The sequence below is a fragment of the Amblyomma americanum genome, chromosome 4, assembly GCF_052857255.1.
Source record: "Amblyomma americanum isolate KBUSLIRL-KWMA chromosome 4, ASM5285725v1, whole genome shotgun sequence".
Classification (NCBI taxonomy): Eukaryota; Metazoa; Arthropoda; class Arachnida; order Ixodida; family Ixodidae; genus Amblyomma; species Amblyomma americanum.
In genome coordinates, this window is record NC_135500.1 from 129485432 (window position 1) to 129503963 (window position 18532).

At 53.6% G+C, this 18532-nt stretch overlaps 1 protein-coding gene across 5 annotated transcripts in view; it reads left to right on the forward strand.

The window, feature by feature from the left end:
• LOC144128350 (uncharacterized) overlaps nucleotides 1-18532 on the forward strand; it is a 421731-nt gene that overhangs the window by 273460 nt on the left and 129739 nt on the right. Inside the window, exon 1 of one of the 5 annotated variants that reach the window (XM_077661692.1) lies at nucleotides 11136-11631. The exons of 3 other annotated variants lie outside the window; for them this stretch is intronic. In XM_077661692.1, coding sequence (XP_077517818.1) covers nucleotides 11512-11631 — 120 coding nt within the window. In that variant the 5' untranslated portion in view covers nucleotides 11136-11511. Of the gene's footprint in view, nucleotides 1-11135; nucleotides 11632-18532 lie in introns of those variants that run through there. One more of the 5 variants, XM_077661693.1, reaches the window with a different exon arrangement.

The window sequence follows — 18532 nt, forward strand, 5'->3', positions numbered from 1 at the left end:
GAAGTGCGCGGAGCACTTATTTGTGATTATCCAAAGTCTGCGCACTGCCCCAAGAAACAGCACGCCGCGTATTATTGACGTCTCACACCACGTGCTGTTCCCAGCAGCTTTCAGCGTGAAAATGTACGACTTTTTTTTTCTTTCTTTTTCGAGAGCACGAAAAACTGCCATTGTTAGTCGCACGAGAGTCAACAACCCTATCTTCTCAGCATCTCGGAGGGGGACGCTTGAACAGATACGCCAAACGGAGTCAAGATGGTAGAGAAACAGTAAGGGGAGGTCTCCAGCAGCGAACTGAAAATGGGGGGTGGGGGGGGGGGGGGGGAGGTCTCTGTTTTCCAGTTAAAAGCAGACCACCGTGGCAGTTTTCCTACAAAGAGGGGCTGGTCGTCGAAGCTCCAAGGCAGCGATTGAAGCCGCTGATGAAGGGCAACTGGAGACAACTGGAGACTCGAAGAAGCGCGCGGAAACAAGTGGATCCACCACTCTCACCGGCTTTGCGCGTCTTCGGCGTTGGGGGCGCTGGCAGCGACGGCGCCACCGCGCATCGAGGTTAAGTGGGAGACGAGATGAAGACGCCAGCAGCGGCCGGCGCGATGGCACGAGTTTTTTTTTCGATAGCCTTTACCGCACATTATATATATACCGTCCAGGGACGGGAAAGAGAAATCGGGGTTGACAGTTTTACGACAGCAGAGGTGGTGGCAGGGGGCATCTTATGGCGGCGATCTTGAGTTCGCACGCGCGAGCTTGCACGGGTCGCCGTAAAAGCGAAGCCGGTTGACGTGTGTACCAAGGAAGAGGGTGCAGATGACGGGGAGATTGGGCCCGCCTTAGCGGGAAAAAATAATAAAACAATTTAAAGAAAAGACGCGTGAGGGAAGACAGCAAAGCCCGTCGGCCTTGCGACCAGACGATCTTGGCTGTCATGCCCACGGCTAAGGATTCCACGTATTGCTTTCAGAGGGTTTTTTTGTCGCGTGCGGAAGGTCATTTGGTCTTCTAGGAAAAGGGGAAAAAAAAAAGCGCTTTCTTTTTTTGCACCCCTCGGAGCCGGTGCTTGTGAATGAGAAGCAGAAAACTGTCATCTTTAACCATTAGTGCTAAAAGCTATTGACAGCCATATGTTGAAGGGCTGGTGTCGAAAAAAACAAACAGCACAAAAACGAAGAAGTGCCGGGAGGGGACTAGGTCAAGTGTAGGAAACACTAACGTTCCCGGCCCTCTCAAGAAAGAACAAAATAACGAAGGAGTTGCACCAGAGTCATTCGCTTTGTTCGGGGCAATGTCTTTCCTTCCCTTTTTCTTTTGTAAAAAAAATTTTTTAGGTGTTGGCGAAGGGGGGGGGGGGGGGTCGCAAAATGAATCACAAAGAAACAAGGCGGAGACCTTTTAAAGGTTTCAGACTTGTCAAAGGAACGAGAATTTTTTCTTGCCCCCTGCTCCTTCCGAGGTGCTCGCGACATTATTCGGTTAAAGAAGCGGCGACGACGACATGCTGCGAAGTGACAAAAGTCTTCCATTAACTCCGTCAGCCCCTCTCCGAGCTAGGCTTCCCTCGCCTCCTCCTTTCTTCTCTCGCCCGCGGCGCCCGCAGCATGCATGCGCCAGCACAGCCGGTGCACTCGGCCTCCGCAAAGGGTTTCAATAAAGGCTGGAAAAGGGGAGGAAAAAAAAAGAATAAACACTACCTCAGCAAGAAAAAGCGCTCATTTCGCGAAAGCGCCACATGAGCGGCTGTTCCAAATGACACGTTCGGTCCGGGGGTGCAGGCGGGAATCGTCGACGACGACACCGACAACACAACCAGAACAATGGTAAAAAAAAGGGGCGAAGTACTGCGGGGGCGGGAAAGACACAGCGGGACGCGCGGAAGTGGGAAAGAAAGACGTCTCCGAGTAGGAGCCGCTGAGTGGTCTTTTCTTTATTTTGTTTCTCTAGAGAAGGGCTGTGAGACGTTCCGCGTGACCGCAGCGCCGGCCCAGCGTGCATGCATGATCCGCCGCGCTGAAAGACTCACCGTGAAAACGCCGCGAAACTTCTCCAGCGCCCTCTTCCGCTAGTGCTGGGAGACGACATGTGCCTGGTGCGGTTTCTTTTTCCGCTCTGCCTCCCTTCTTGGACAGCGGAGCTGTTGTGGAGGGGACACGTGTTTTCGCAGTTGGACTTGGAGCCCTGTACGAACCGTCCAGCACGACTTTCCTTGCATTATTCTTCGCGCTTTTTTTTCCCCCTCTGGGGTCCTTCCAAATTGGCTGTCTTGAGCACCGTGGCACCGCATATCAGAGAACCGACCGAACGCGGCCCTCCGTCTGCTCTGCGTCTCGTTTTGTTCTGTTTTCCGTCTACTTTTTTTTTTTTTTGCCAAATAAATCTTCCCTTGTCATCCTGCCCGGCACTGAACTGAAAACGTAGACAACGAACTGCTGCCTGCCGGGAGGGGCCGCGGTTCGACTTCCTGCCTTCCGATGGCTCGGAAAAGGAAAATATATCGTGGGCTAAACGCTCGAACATGGTGAGGTTCTTTGGCTGATGGGCTGTGCAAAGCACGGAGTGGCTTCGAGAGGCAAAGCTGACGGGACTGCGAGTTATTTATGCCCCAGCTGCGTCGAACCTTCGTCCCGTTACAATCCCGGCGTTTGAGGCATTGTTCTATCGCGAGCCCTCCGGTGTGCCGGATTTTTCTGGCGTACGCGCCCCTGCCTCTTCTCAATGATTAATTGCGGCTGCTCTACACAATACAAAAGGTACTTGCATCGCGTAACAGAGTTCGTGGAGCTCTTCAGCGCGTGCATTTACTGGCGAATGCTGACAGTTCTGCATCGCGAGCATCTTTTAGTGCATCTTTTAGTCTCATTACGAGCTGTTTTGGAACCGCAAATGCGCTCTTAAATATTCCTTTCACTACTGAAAAGCCCTCGCAAAAACCCGGCACTGTACAGCGTTGTCCAGAAAAATCCTGATTAACCGGCGGATAGTGACGTCACCAGTGACGTTATCAGAGCAGAGAAATCCCATTGGCTAGATGAACGTGACATCACCGGACAGGTAGTGATGTTACCAGACCAGTTTTGTTCGTGTGAAGCTTACCGGGAAGGTGGCGTACCGAAAGAGCTCCGGAAGAACAAGCTGGCTCTCACAAGCACCAAGTGTCACTTCCGGTAAAGGCATCAATAATAATAATAATAATAATAATTGGTTTTTTGGGGAAAGGAAATGGCGCAGTATCTGTCTCATATATCGTTGGACACCTGAACCGCGCCGTAAGGGAAGGGATAAAGGAGGAAGTGAAAGAAGAAAGGAAGAATAGGTGCCGTAGTGGAGGGCTCCGGAATAATTTCGACCACCTGGGGATCTTTAACGTGCACTGACATCGCACAGCACACGGGCGCCTTAGCGTTTTTCCTCCATAAAAACGCAGCCGCCGCGGTCGGGTTCGAACCCGGGAACTCCGGATCAGTAGTCGAGCGCCTTAACCACTGAGCCACCGCGGCGGGGCGGCATCAACAGCGTCGAATGCTATAATGGAAATTCATGTCCCAGTGTTTTTCTTTTCTTCAATCTTTTTTTTTTGTTTTTCTTGATTATATCACGGACATTTGATGAACCTTACAGCGTCCTAGTTGCCTGCATAGTTGTTCTAGTGTAATGTCCCAAAATTAAAACTGAGTGACATCGACTGCAAGGGATCACGGTATCGATCACGGTCCAGGCCAGTGAGGATATGGAGCATTGCTGCTATCTGCTGCTGACAATTTGAGAATGCGGCCAAGGCCTTTGGACCGAGGACGTGCCTTTTTGAACCAGAGCGCTATCACATGCGCGTTTTTTATTGTAACAGCCAGAGGCTGGAAACTCAAAGTCAACTTGTTTGTCAGACTTTAGGAAGGTGCGGTGGATCTGCGCGGCCGTTACCGCCGTAACTCCATTGGACCGCGCCTCTCGCTCGTCTCCCCAGGCGGCGCTCTTCTCGCGATGCCGATGCTTGGAGAGTAGAGAGGGTCAGAGCTCGAATGCAGGCTCGCCTCGTGATCTCGGGGTTCGTGTACAAGAGCGACAAATTCCCTGGCCGCGGTAGGTTCGCGTGTCTCTGAGTCATGGTACAGGATGAATGTTCCTCCGACAACTGAGAGGAATGCCTGCATGGCTTATTTATGCTTCTCAAGCCTGACCAATCGTCAGAATCAACTGTGTAGCCTCTGGGAACAGGGACGCTGGTTTGTTGAGGCGGTCACGTGACCTTCGCCGGTTTCCCGAGTAACTCGATGCCGCGCACATACCAATGGCCCCGCATAAACAAGGCGCGTTCAAACGAAGCTCTTGGGAAGCAAGCAAGCATCGGCGTTGGTGAATGTGTGTTGAGAGTGCGAGCACTACAGGGGAGAGTACGCGGCACGGACCTTGCGCCCGCAGTGAAGAGTGCGCTGCACATAACACGCTTAATTCGAATACCCGGACCCGGACAGCATCATGTGTATTTAATTCGAACTGCGCACAGTTCGAACACATTTTCGGTGCCTTTCGAGGTTGAATGGGCAAAAGTCTATTGTTACAGCGAAACCTCTATTAAAGGGTGTACCCTGGGTTTGCGGCGCAGTTCGTCACCCTCGCAATAGTAGCTAGTATGTCTGTCGCAACCAACATCTCAATTACATCACCACTCCTGACCAATATGTATATGGAGTATGATTTAGGTTGGTGCACCGTCGGCCCTTGAGTGCGAACTCTCTGAGTATCATGTACAACATTCTCGGACAAAAATTTTGAAAATTGGAAATTTGTACGACACTGTTAGGAAAATATTGGAGGTAATGGTCCATTTTTCTGATATGTATCAAAATATTTCTTTTATAGCGTTTTCATCGAATGCATCGAACATTAAAGACTGCCATAGAAAACCAATGGGGAACGCTTTTGACCATAGCAAAAACATTAATAGAAAGAAAAAAAACAAGACTGTCGTCGGGTGATCTACGGATATATTGATTGTTACAGTGAAATTTTACATTATGTGAAGAAGTTGCGTTTATATGCGGTTTCCTTCTGAAATATGCTTTTGTCCAGAACTGTTAAGTATGAGGGGGTGGTGTCATCACATATCGCTTTCACACGTTCACCCCGAGAAAATGACGTCAATTGCGTCTTCACGTGCTTTCCAAACTGTATGTTCCCATTAGTGTCAATTTCATATGCAGCTACGTTGACACCCCCCCTTCAGATCTCTTCCGGTTCGTATGTGTAGTAAATCTTTGCTAACTCTGCCACAGTTATTTCCAGTTTCGTAAATATGCGCTGGAGCACTCGCTCGGTCGATACAGCCCGCGTCGGAGGCAAGTCAAATGAAGGGACGGCACAGGTACACAGTGGAATTCGTTGGCTTGCCGAAAATTCCTCTCCGGGCACTTCTCTAGACAATTTGGAATTGAGTACTCAGTGCGACGTTTGCGCAGCCCTCCGATGGATATCTCAAGTCAAAAGCCCACTATCTTTCGTCGCCTACGCCAGAGTTGTCACGTTTTTACACTCGAAAACAGTCTAGAAACGCCCCTCCTTAGAACTTCGCTCTAAACGATGAAATAAACGGAATGAAGAAAAATCGGGTTTTATAGCAGGCCGGAAAGATTTACGAGCAGCAAGTCAAGCGTCTAGACTAAGATTCGAAAACAATTTAACGACGGTGTGCCGGCTCCTTTGACGAAGACAGCCAGGGAAGAAGAGGCGGAGGGAGAGGACAATCTCCGGACGCGGCGTGGCGGATGGTTGGGGCAGCGTCGTCATCATCGGATGCGGAGAGGACGCACTCGTTTTCCCTCTCCACTCTCTGGCGCCCCCCGCTGCCAAAGTGACACTACGCCGGGACGGAGTGGCCATCCGACCCCGGCGCAGCCGTCACTCGAAGACGAAGGACGACCGCTGCTGCCTTCGCAACTAACGCCTGTGGGAGGGAGAGAGAAGCAGAAGGAACACGCTCAGGCCTTATTTCCTCCCCTCCAACTTCTCAGTTTTCACCTTCTTGTGTTCTCTCCCCTCCTCGGGCCTTTTCTCTCGAACCGAGCATCACATCATTGCCCATGAAGAAGTAGCACATGACCAGCCGGCGAAGAAATATAACGGGAGAGGAGGTGGTGGCGGAAAAAGTAAAGAGCCCAAGAAAGCGTTGACGCTGCTTGCTTTCTGTGTCGCTCTCTCTCTCATTCCCCTTTTGTTCTTTGTCGGGAGGCATGCCTTGTCTTCTTGCCCGCGTTGTGAAGAGGGGGGGGGGGGGGGGGGAGGCGCGCAGGTGTTCGGAGCGCATCGATATTCGAAGCGCGTCGTATCCGCGCCGCCGCGTTCCTCTTCCCTTCCCCTCCTCCGCCTCCTCCTCCTCATCTTCCGAAGATGAGAGCCGCCGTAATTGCCCTCCGCGGCGCCCCGATGCAGGCCGCAGCGGCAGCTGAACCGATACGGGCCACGTGGAGATGGATGTGGGACGACAGCACTGGGTCGGAGAGGGGACCGCGGCAGGAGAATTGGGGAATGGCGATGAAAGAGATCGATCTCGGCTCCTATAACTGACGCGTGCCCATATTTCGTTGCGCTCTGGAAAAAATCGAAATGCAATTCCTTCGTTTCGAGTCTAACCGACAGCGTGTGCTGTAATGCACAGTTTAGTGCGTACAAGGGTCGCGGATTAATTTTGAACGCCTGGAATTATTTAAACGGCACCGGCTGAAACCTGGAAAACTCTCACACCACGCCGTGCAAAACACAGCTGGCGCCAGGTATTGTGCCAGACCGAACTACTCCGAGGTGCTCGCGCACAGCGAGCGCTCCTGTTAAGTTAACGTATGTTATGGCTATTGAAGCTGCCAGCTTGTTACGGACAGTTCTCAGGCGTGGAAACGCTCTTCAGAGTCATTCTATACTCCATCATATATCGTTATTGTGTACTTTAGTTGAAGGCGCAAACTGTGGAGAAAGTTAACCCCTGCTACCAACCGCAATGTTGCCAGCTCCTGCGATTGCATCGCTCGGCTACAGGACAGTGTTACGCATATACTTCAGCGGTTGTGAAACCATGCCCCTAATTTAATTCCAATTGGTTAACAACACGCACGACGTGTAACATTAATCACTCCTTCCCCCAGGAGAACGTATAACATTCACTGGCCCGCTGTTTTATCCCTTCGCGATTAAGAAAAGACGACAAGAGGCAAGACGTATTACAGGCCATGTCTGTTCGCGCAGCCCTCGTATACCGAAGCCACTGCGGTTGACCCAGCGCACACCCTATATCCAGCGCCACGCCAAGGGACTAAAACGCGTTATTTGCCGCCTCGGATGGACGGACCGCGTGGCGCGCACGACAGGCGGGGGCCGTATAATAAACGCTCTCGCGTAGCTCGGCGATTCCCAGAGTAAAGAGATGGCGCGCGCCCGAGCATTGTCCCAATCGGGCGGCTTGCTTCGCCCGACTTGAGCAGCCGCACGAACCGCATTTCCGGGTTGCCGCCTCCATATAAACTCTCACGCGACCCGCGCATCAGACGCAGCCGTTGGCGCTGCAAATCCATCAACGGGATAAGCAGGCCCACTCACTAGAGGCGTCGGATGCTTACATAGCCCCCTCGGCTTTGGTTTTGGACCTGAAGATGAACTTTCACAGCGGTGCATAATTCGCTGCTACATTTGTTGCCAGAGGTAAACTTTTTCTACCTCACACCTATTTCGTTTTTGTTTTCCATACCACCGGGACGACCAAGCGCCAAGTTATGAAGTGCGCTACCAACACCAACAGATGGTTCCTATCTGCCTTCGGCCAGTTGCGTGCATTTGGAGTGCGCGGCTTTCTCTGCACCTTGCCAGCCTAATAGATTACAAAAATCCACGGCCCTTTCTGACACGCGCTTCTCTAATAGCTAGATACGATGAAAGAGATAGACACGAGGCTTAGTGCGCGAACGTTGATGCTAACTGACAGCCACTTATCTTCCTTTTTCCCTTTCATTCGTTCTCTCAACAAAAGCCATGCGCACTTGGCCACTCCCAACCCGAATTTATTGGCCCGATCAGAGCGGTTTCCCCTGTGTGGCCTCTCTTATCTGTAATCGCCGTTTTTTTTTTCGTTATCTCCCTCATCAAAGGACTTTAACCTCCCAAAACGTTCTGCTTTGGGGGGGGGGGGGGGGTATGTATGTGTGGGGGTTTCTGTTTTCTTGCAGGGTTGATAAATGTCACGGAATTGTTAGAAATGCCCGCCTACCAGACAGAAAAGGCTGGGGGGGTGACTGAAATCACTGGGTGGATCTCTGTGTAACCCCCGTCCACCCCAGGCTCCCTTGAATGAAGGCAGATTTCTACACCCTCTCAAAAGAAAGAACGAAAAAGAAAGAAAGAAAGAACGAAAGGAAAGAAATTCAGGTAAGCGGCAGCAGATGAAGAAGGAGGTTGACGTTTACGACTTCGTCTTGCGTCGGGGAGTGAGCACCTCTCTCCATACCCTCTCTCCCACCTTCGACCATTCTTCCCAAACTTTCTTACTCTACCTTCCGAGGGCACATTTGGTGTTTGTTTACTGTCGCGGTGTGTCTTCACGGATTGCAGGTTCCGAGCAAAGCGGGGCCTTCCCTTTGACTGGACGGCGCGGCGCGGCGCGGGACAACGGGTCGCCCCCATTCCGTTCCAAATCGCAACTTCATAGACGGAGCCGCTCTCTTTCTTCTCCCTGTGCCGCCAACACCCTCTGGCCCGTACCCTGCTCCCCCTCCCGCCGCTCCTCCCCGCCACCCAAAAAGCACGGCCCCGCTAGATCTTCGACAACACACGAAGTCAATGTTGCAGTTCTAACAAACATGAAAAGTTAAAAAAAATGGGGGAGGGACGCGGAACGAGGAAGAGGGGAGTGAGCAGAGCTGAACGAGACAGGCTGCGTCCTTTCATCGTGCTTACACGCGCAGTTTTCCCCCAACGAGCGAGCGTCGCACCATCGCCACAGCTGAGCCTGCCGAAATTCGACACACGGGCCCGGCGTACAGAGGAAGAAGCCTGTGTGCCCGAGCATCGGAGCGCAGCGCGCAGCTCCCGAAAATTCCGCTTGGTCCGCGCGGGCACGCACGCGCGGTACGTGTTGCTTTACCTGCCCAGGAAGCAAAAGCAAACAGGAAGCAAAAATGATCCTGTAAAAAAGAAAAAGAAAAAACAAGACTTGAAAAACAGCCCGCTCGGGAAGGAGAATTCAGAAAAGTAAAGCATACGCGGGCAGTAAAGAGAAAAAGTTCAAAAAGAAAGGTGGGGTGCAGTTCGCAAACTGGGGGTCGGGTGGCGCACAGGGAGCAGGAGCGGTCTGCGCAGGACTGACGAAGCCGAGAAGAAACCCCGGTGCAAACGGCGAAAGGAAGACGGCTACGGTGGCGAAACCTTCGTTTTGCTTTCGTCTCACGCCAGCTCGCGCAAAAATAGGAGGAGAGGTGACCGAGGGAAAGCGCCGCAGGGAGGGCGTGCACGCGCCACAAAGGACGCCTGCAGCATTGAAAATTAGAACCTTCACATCACCCCCCGCTTCCTTCCCGTTTTCCTACCGCTCCACGGTTCCTACGCTCCGTTTTCTTGACGCACTCTTGTGTGAATTTGCGTTTTTCTGCGTTTATACTTCCGCGGTGCTGAAGAAACTCCCCTCCGCCGCCCCTTCGAAAACGAAACAGCCGAGGCAGCGAATGCAGTCGGAGAGGAACTAGACGCGACAGCGGCTGAAAAAAAAAAAAAAAAAAGGCGTCCGAGCACGGAGCAGAAATGTAAAGATCAGAGGCGGCGGGCGACACCGAACGCCTCCGCCCCTTCCCCGCATTCTGCTCCTCCTCCCCAGCACCCGACAAACAAAACGAGGGGCCATGCAAAGCTCGGAAAAGTGAAGTAATCACAGAAAGCCGCTAGGAGAAGAGGTTGTGGGGGACTGGCCCGCCGAAGATGGATTCCGACACCTGGGAACGAGAGAAGGAGCTGCGAGAGAGGAGGCGGAGGAGGGGCCGAAGGTACGGGCGAGAGCGGCTCAGAGCAAAATAATACCACAGCAAAGAGGAGAAAGAATAGGTGCGCCCAGGGCAGGAACTACGGCGGGCACGGCTGCAGATGCAACGGAGGATGCGGTGGCGCCGTCGAAGAAAAGAAGTAGCTAGAAAGACCAGCGCAAGAGAGAAGGGGGGTAAAGAAGACGCGATGGGCCTGGAAATCGCGTGGCCTCGCCTGCTCCGAGGATGCGCCCGTTCCGCTGCGGAAGCCACACAGGGGGCACTGCATCCGATGGAAATATATATAGGACCGGCCGTAAGTGCGCCCGTTCCGGAACGAGCGAATAGCAAGAGCGGAGCCCCGATCAAAATCGCTCCCCGATCGAACAACAGCGCAAGGCCAAACGTGAGCGACCGCGCCGATCATCTGCTACGGAGTGCGGGGGGAAACAATGCCCACGGACGGAGATAACTAGCCCAGGCCCTCCTCTACTGAAGCTGCGTGAAGTTCGGAGAGATAGAGCGATAGGTAGAGCCATCCACGATAAGACAAAAGCGCGGAAAAGAAAAGATCGCGAGCAGCGCACACGTGCACGGCGGAGCTCCAACTGGAGTGAGGAGGCAGGGAGTGTTCGTAGTGTTCAAAGGTGAACAGGAGTGAGAGAGGAAGATGAAAGAGGGACTGGCTTGTGTCCCGCCCTCGCCTGTTTATTTCCCCCTCTCTTTCTGCGTCCGCACAACCGCGCCCGTTGTTTGGCTTCTCTTTTTTCCGCTCAGTGCATCGCTTCGTGCGGGCAGGTGGTAGGAAACGAATTCCAGCCGCTGCGCACACACACGCACGCACGCCCTACGGAGTTGGCGGAGAGAGAGCGAAGGTAGAGAGAGAGAGAGAGAGCAAGCGCGCCGATGGAGGAGAGGCGAAAGAAGCGCTCGGCTTCTGCCGCCGCTGCCGGCTTGCTGAGCGCGCGCGACAAGCCAGATTGCCCCCCTGAGAAAGAAGAGAGAGAGAGATTAGAGCGAGAGAGAGAAGAGAGCGCGAAAATGCCGGGCACGCCGCTCTTTTCCTCTTCCCCACTGGAGGAGAGAGCGCTTCTTTTTTATATCCTCCCCAACTCTGCGGTGGAGAGCACGCATACAGTCAACAACACCAGAGCAGTCGCGCCGTGTGCGAGGCGATGGCCGGACCTGTGCGCGCATGCATTGAGTCAGTTGCGGCAGCCGCGCGGCGGAGCGTCAACACGCGTACGGTGCCGACCACGACCCCGTCGTCACTCGGCTGCTGAACCGGAGCCCAGCGCTAGCGTGCGCGTGTTCTCGCGGCGATTCCGACTTTTCCGCCGGCGCGGAAGTCACGCGCCGGTCGTATTGGGCGCCGTGGTTTCGTCGGTTGCTGCCTCCTGCCCCGTGAAGTGTCTTCGATCCGAAACGGTGCTGCCCGTGGGAGTGCGTCGAGTTATCGGTGTCTGTTTGTTACCGTCGTCGATGGAGTGAAGAGGCTTCGATTACTGCCACCCACCCACATAGAGCCATGCCGAGGGACAGGACCGACGAGAAGCGGACCATGGCGAAGATGTGCGATTGGATGTACGTCGCCGACCCGAGGTTCATGAGTCGCGGAGGACCGACCACTGTTCGCCTGGATATCATGGTGAGTTCACCTGCGGACGTGGTAGCTGCCGGGCACGTTTGGCTGGTCTTGACACGGCGGGTGACGGCTGTCACATGGTGAATCAGCGACTTACTATCCGATGTCTCATTCTCGTAGTATTTTATGGGAGGCATTTCTTTCGCTGTTTCTCTTTAACATAGGTCCGAAGGAATGTGAATAATAATACTTTAATTATGTCTACGGTCTGCATGTCACACAGCAGCTGGCTAATTTCCGCTTTGCGATGTGTCCGCTTTGAAACAGTTTAAGACCCCCACCGCCAGTTACGAAACTATCGTTGCACTCGCGCCACCGCGGATTCCGTCGTCATTTCATTTCTTTCACAAAAACTGAAAACCCGCTTTTCCGTCCGCACCGACGGCGGGCGGTCACGTGCACGAGTTAACCGAACTGGCTAAATTAGCATGCGGGAACCGCGCTGATCCGTCTTCTCGGCACCCTGGAAAGAAAGTGGAGAAACGTAATGGCCCCTCCTCACAATCTCGTCTGCTTCTGCATAGGCACGGCAGGTAACCCAGGCTGCACGCGCGGTCACGTCTTGCGAGCCAATCTCTTGCCTCTAAACGTCTCACCTTGCAAGAAGAGATCCTAACCTCGAGCACTGACCTGGCCTGCGTCCTGGACAACTATCAGCGCCTATCACTGACTCTTACATCGAGTGGCATCTAAACGGGCAGGCTTGAAGCATGCAGGAGGCTGTGCTGTGAGATTGCTGAGGTGCGCGGGCGAGCGATGGGCAATTGAAGCGGGCGCGATGAGGGGTCGCGACCCTTTCGCCACCGGCTCGTTCGGTTCGGCGATTAATGCAAACGTGCTGGTCGTAAGCGAGGGAAAGGGGCACGCGGGCAGGCTTTCAGCGTTTCACCGCCGAGCGGATGGAAGGGGGATATGCGGCTCATCGACACCTCGGCTGGGGTCCCTGCATCGACACCGGGCCGACCGCTTGTTCCAGTGGCGGCCGCTAGATGCCCCTCTCTCCATGGTGTTCGGAAAATATGCCGGAGAATCGTGACGGGCGCTTTGATCACTGCCCTTCGTCGATGGTGCGGTTAACCCCTCGGCTTCGCATTATTGGAGGCGCGTCGCTTGGATCCGTCTGGGAAGCGGCTGCAACAACAAACAACGCGTTCACAAAGGGAGGGGGCTGGCGCGTTTGTTCGGGGCAGGCTGTTTGTGGTGCGCCCTCCACACCGGTGATTCTCACAATGGTGCTCGTCGTTGACAATTGCCCAGCCTTCCCCGCCGTGCGTTCGAGCGGTGAACGCTGATATTGTTGTTTGGGCCCGTGGATCGCAGCTAGCTTTTCTCTCGCTGGACACGGTGTCATTTATTAAGCACGCTATCAGCCGAGCCAGTGAAGGGGAAGGGCTATTGGTTCTGCTTTCTCTGTCCAGTGGCCGTATCTGTGGTTCGCGCTAACGAGAGACCAGCGGTCAGAACTCCGACTTTCTCACAGCGCGCGACTCGCGGCGTGGTGGCCGCGTCTCTAAAATGAGGTGATGCCATTGTGGCGCCGATTTGGTGGCCGTCTGCTGTTGAAGAGATACAAGATCGCTGTATGCGAAAAAAGGTGCCCTGAAGGCGTGTTGTATCTTTCGGTTTTCACAACTATTTCGTACAGGAATTAACTTTACGTCCCATAATAATGGCCGTGTTTTGGTTCCGTGTACACGTGCACACCAACAATTAGATACTACCGCGATATGGCCGTTTTCACATGTGTGATGATGAAAGGTACGAATAAGACGCAGAAGCCCTTCAGTAGCACCACTAGTCCGCTTTATTTTTTTTTCTTCGGTTGGCTTTGCTTTATACACCAGAGGGCACTGAAGCTGAGAAGTGCATTATATTGGTGCGCAAGTGCATAATGCATTATTGGTGCTCAAGTGCTCGATATGCTTGGTTTCGAGTGAAAGAGAGACACTGATGGTTCTCGCGAAGCAAAAAATAAAAAGGCCTCTATAGCTCTAAAGAACGCGACACAAAAGAGGAAAGGATGCACACAGCCGCCCTATCGTCCTCCGGCAGCTGCTACTCCCGCAGGCTGTTTGTCGCAGGTGTGTTTGTTGGGCGCGTTCTCGTTTTGCAATCTCGCGTCATCAGAAATTAATCGATTCGCCCGTACAGGAGCGGAAAACGCCTTAGTCCGTTAGCCCCCACTAGCGCACCGCTTCCTCGGAAGCTTTGCTTAATGGCGGTCGTCTACAGATCGCGGCGCAGAAAACAAGACGATTTAAGAAACAGGCAGTGTCACGTTTTAGCGTGCCCCGAAAGAGGAATCGTAACCCCGCCGCGGTGGCTCAGTGGTTAGGGCGCTCGACTACTGAGCCGGAGTTCCCGGGTTCGAACCCGACCGCGGCGGCTGCGTTTTTATGGAGGAAAAACGCTAAGGCGCCCGTGTGCTGTGCGATGTCAGTGCACGTTAAAGATCCCCAGGTGGTCGAAATTATTCCGGAGCCCTTCACTACGGCGCCTATTACTTCCTTTCTTCTTTCACTCCCTCCTTTATCCCTTTCCTTACGGCGCGGTTCAGGTGTCCAACGATATATGAAACAGATACTGCGCCATTTCCTTTCCCCCAAAAACCAATTATTATTATTATTGCCCGCATGGAAACGTCAGAGGCTGGCTCGTGGGATATGTCTGAAGCTGTCGATTTGTTCAGGCATGCAGGGGCTCAAAGGACTCATTGTGTTTTTTTTTGGGGGGGGGGGCGGGGGGGGGGGGGGGGTTCGTGATGGATCCTCGGCGCAGATATGTTTTTGTCGCGTTATAGTGAATCTACGCGGTCCAAGAAAGAACCTAAATGAAAACGTAAGTCGACTCCCTGCCCGCAGACGGAAACACGAACTCGGCGTCGACGTCAACAGTGGCCCGGCATGCAAGCACTCTTCGATCGAACCATTTAGATGTACGCCGTTGTACATTGCGAGTGGTTATCGAGGCGGTGGAAATAATGGCGGCAAGCATCCGGGTTAATAGTCGCACCGCAGGCGCGCCCTGAAGTAAAACATGCTTGAGGCGTGGCGCGCTGCTGCATATATGTAGTTCTGCAGTTTAGATTATACTTGTCGCAGTAATGCATTATGAGTCTGAAGCAACACCGACGCAGCCAGTATCGGTCACTATGGTGAAGGAGCATTAAAATTCAAACTGAACACGCAAGGAAAAACCAGAACCAGACGCGATAACAAACCCCACGACGTAAGACTGGGAGGCGACGCTGTCCAGCTGGACTAAGGAGCCGACGAGTCACCCTTGCCTTACCAAAATCCTGAATGAACATTTTCAATTAGTCAGTCAAACATCTAGGGCGCGCACGCTTTCAAGTTGAGCGAATCTCAGTAATAACCGTGTCGTGTTGAAGTTGGAAGCGTCATCTTTCGAACCGGGGAGGCAGCGACATTTATTCCGGACCACACAGGCCCAAGTGCAACAACGGGAGATCGGCGTTCGTGACCTATTTCACTACCAATGTTCTGAATGCTGCAGGCATATTCAGCATGTTACGCACGGTGGTATACGTATAGAGACTCTAAGCTCGCCTGGAAAGCCGAGACCTTGATCTTGCGCCGAGATATGAGCAGAAAAAGCACCGGCCATTATTGCGTCGCAGACGGGTTGAGTATTATCGTCTGCCTCGGCCCGTGACCTACTCCCAGCGACTTCGAACTGGAACACCCAAAACGCCGCCACGCCTCGCTGAACCTGCGTTCGTCACGGAGCTCCTTTCATTACGCTACTTGTTAAACACCCGCTATGCCCTGTGTTTTTGAAAAACGACAACCTAATCGGGGCCAAAATTTGAGAACTCTGCGGACTGTTGCGTCATCTGTGGACGGATATACGAATTGCTAAGTTGTTGTTGCCACCGTAACATACGCCTTTTGTGGTTACTCTTGTTGCCCATAGATGGTGTTTACGTACTTTAACGCCTCAAGCACACACAGAAAAGAAGAAAATATGCGCAGGTGCTTCCCACATCTCGAGGCTGGGATCTTGTTTTGCAGCTGTCCTACGTTATTAAACAGCTGCAAACAGATTCAATGTGTAGCACAAGAGGTCGGGGTGTAGCATATGTAGGAAGTATTTTGGGCCTCTCCCGTGACGTCAGAGTCTGTCAATCCGAAATGATTAAAGTAGCCTCAAGAAGTACTGTGTCTACAGGTTATTGCTCTTTCACTGCAATTGTATACAAGCCTGACATCCTGCGCACGGTTCAGCGAATCCTGCACTAATTACTCCGCCCGCACGCAGCTTCGGATTAGCGTGTTACGTCCGGTGTTCTTCGAGGGCATACGCCTTGTGCCTCGGAAACAAGGCACGCATGAACCGTCTCATTATGCAACGCGGCCGAACAATGTCGCCGCTCCCACTGGCACGGGGGCCATCATAGTACAGACAGTGGATGTGCATGGTGAGGGTTCGCGACTGTGGTGCACGGGAAGCTGTTTCGGCTGGCTGCGTATCAGGAGCGACCACATGCTGTGTGGGGGCGCGACCTTCGCCAAGCTGGCATAAAAAGAAAAGATAATAACGAGAGTCTGGGAGGGCTGACGACAGTTGAGCCGTATACCTATTCTCATCGTAGAATGATGTATGGCGGCGGAAATATGCCATATCGCATGAGGATTTGCATATTCCTCGTTTTTGGGCCCACTTTGGATCCCCGAGCCTGCATATCTCGGTAGGAGGAGGAGGAGGAGACGGGAGAAAACCGATACCAGAGCGGTTACGGTTAAACGCGGGCGACCCCGTCGCGTTTTCTGCCAGTCACGTGGGTCGAAAGCTCGCGGGAGCGACCGCATGCAGGCACTGGAGGCTGCGTCAATTCTGTGCTTGCCAAAGGGCATTTTCGTTGAATGCAATCGAGGGGCTGTGGGGAGGCGGGGGGAGGGTGATTGATACCCCTGTGACGATGCGTTCAAATGAATGGAGCAGAGCAAACTCAGCTGCTCTGCGACATGGGGATTTCCGGCGTAGCCGTTGCTCTTAACCGAGCGCCATTTACTATAGCTAGGCTCCCTGCTGTAGCTGTTCACGCAAGCATCCCTCCCACCACCATGCGGTTGGGCTGTTTGTTGGCTTTGGCGCGACCGCCATGAAACCGCAGCGTCGGTGGCCGGTTGGTCACGTGACCTCAATGTGTGGACGATCGAGGCAGCGTCCATCGCGGGCGCCTCCCCCAATCGTGTCTCTTCCGACACGCAGCGTTCATCATCCGCTGATTACGAAGTTTCGGACTCGGGCCTTTCATCTTGTCATCCTGTTTACGATACGAAGCGCCGCAATGCAGCTCAAAAGTGGCTCGAATAAACGGCATTGAGCGCATGGAGGTTTTCCGAATAGGGTCCCGTTAAGGGAAATCAGTTCACTGTACCTTAAGCGGCTTCCTTTGGCGATCGAGTGGCGGTTTCTGACAACACCGAGAATACCCCGGGTGGCCCTGCCCTCGAACGGGCTTTTCTTTGTTTTCGCACGGTACGCGCACAATGCCAGTACACGCGTGTGGCTTACTTCTGTATGCTACGCACGACTCCCAGAGTCGTCGACTCAGCGTTCTGCACTTTCGAAAGGCCGCTGAAAACGCAGGGTACATAGAGAGTCAATCCTTCGGTGACGCCTCTACGTATATACCTCACGCACACATCTTATTTCAGAGAGACGCAGAGTCAGCGGTGACTCCGCGTGTATCTGTATGCAAAGCGGGGCTTCGCCGACACGCCGGAATCGTACTGTACGCCTGTATACTTTGCTCGCAGCAGCGACAGAAGCGCACACACGCGGGCTCGACGGCAGATGCGCTTTCCGCACCGGAAAGAAAGTGCCTGCGTGAGTCGTGGATCAACGGAGACAGAGCGACACGACGCGCTTACTATACGCGCTCTCTCCGATCCGACATCTCTATTTCGTTCTTGACCGTGTGCTGTTTATTCCCTCTTGCTGCCTGCATCATTTCTGGTTATTTTCCATTTTTCTAGAGACAACTTTATACCCCTTATCTTTGCATTTCGAACCTTCCCTGCCCCTTTCCTGCATCACATCATTCTGCGCGCCCATATATAGGGGCCCGTGTGCTGTGCGCATGCAGCGCGCCATGCGGCGTGGTCACATTGGCTGTTTTATGTAAATCCTCGATAGAAAGGGAAGCAGGGCGAGCGCCGGCAGCAGAACGTGATCAAAGAGCGCGCGCGCGGTGCCGGCCGAATATGTCACCCTGCCGGCAACAGCGCGGTGCGGCCCGTTTCATGTTCCCTGCCCAGCTTGCATCCATCTCTCCATGCAGTGGTCGCCGCTTCCTCTCCCCTGCATCCTCCCTCCACACTGGCGTTGTCTCTCTGGCGCAGCCAAGGATTCCTCCTCCAGCTAGGCCTTCCTGCGGAACTCTCTCCTTCCAGCTGTGGCGCATAATATGCGGTGTGCCTCGCATCGTACTGCCGTACCACATATGCAAGCATCCGCGGTGCGCGCTGACGGGAAGTGATGTATGCGTGTTATGCGGCGGCGCAGCCTCTTTACGCGGCCGACGATGTGTGGCGCAACAACGCGCTGCGTATAGTGTTATGCGGGCGTCCCGGCCCCGACATCGTAAAGCGTGGTGGTGGTGGTGGTGGTGGTGCTGCTGCTGGGCCCCCACCTCCGGTTCTCTCCACTGTACATCCCACGCGCGCTGCGAAGCGGCGGAGCTGTCCGTTTCCGAACGGCGCGAGAAGAACGACCAGAGGTGCGAGCAGGGCTGTCGAGTTGCGCTGAGCGCTGCGGGTTCCTGAATTTCGAAAGCGTCGCGTGGGAGGCCAGGAAAATGTGTCGCATTTCTGATCGGAACACGTATCCTTTTAGCCTTAGATGCCTAGAATGAAAGAAAAAAAAAAGACATTCG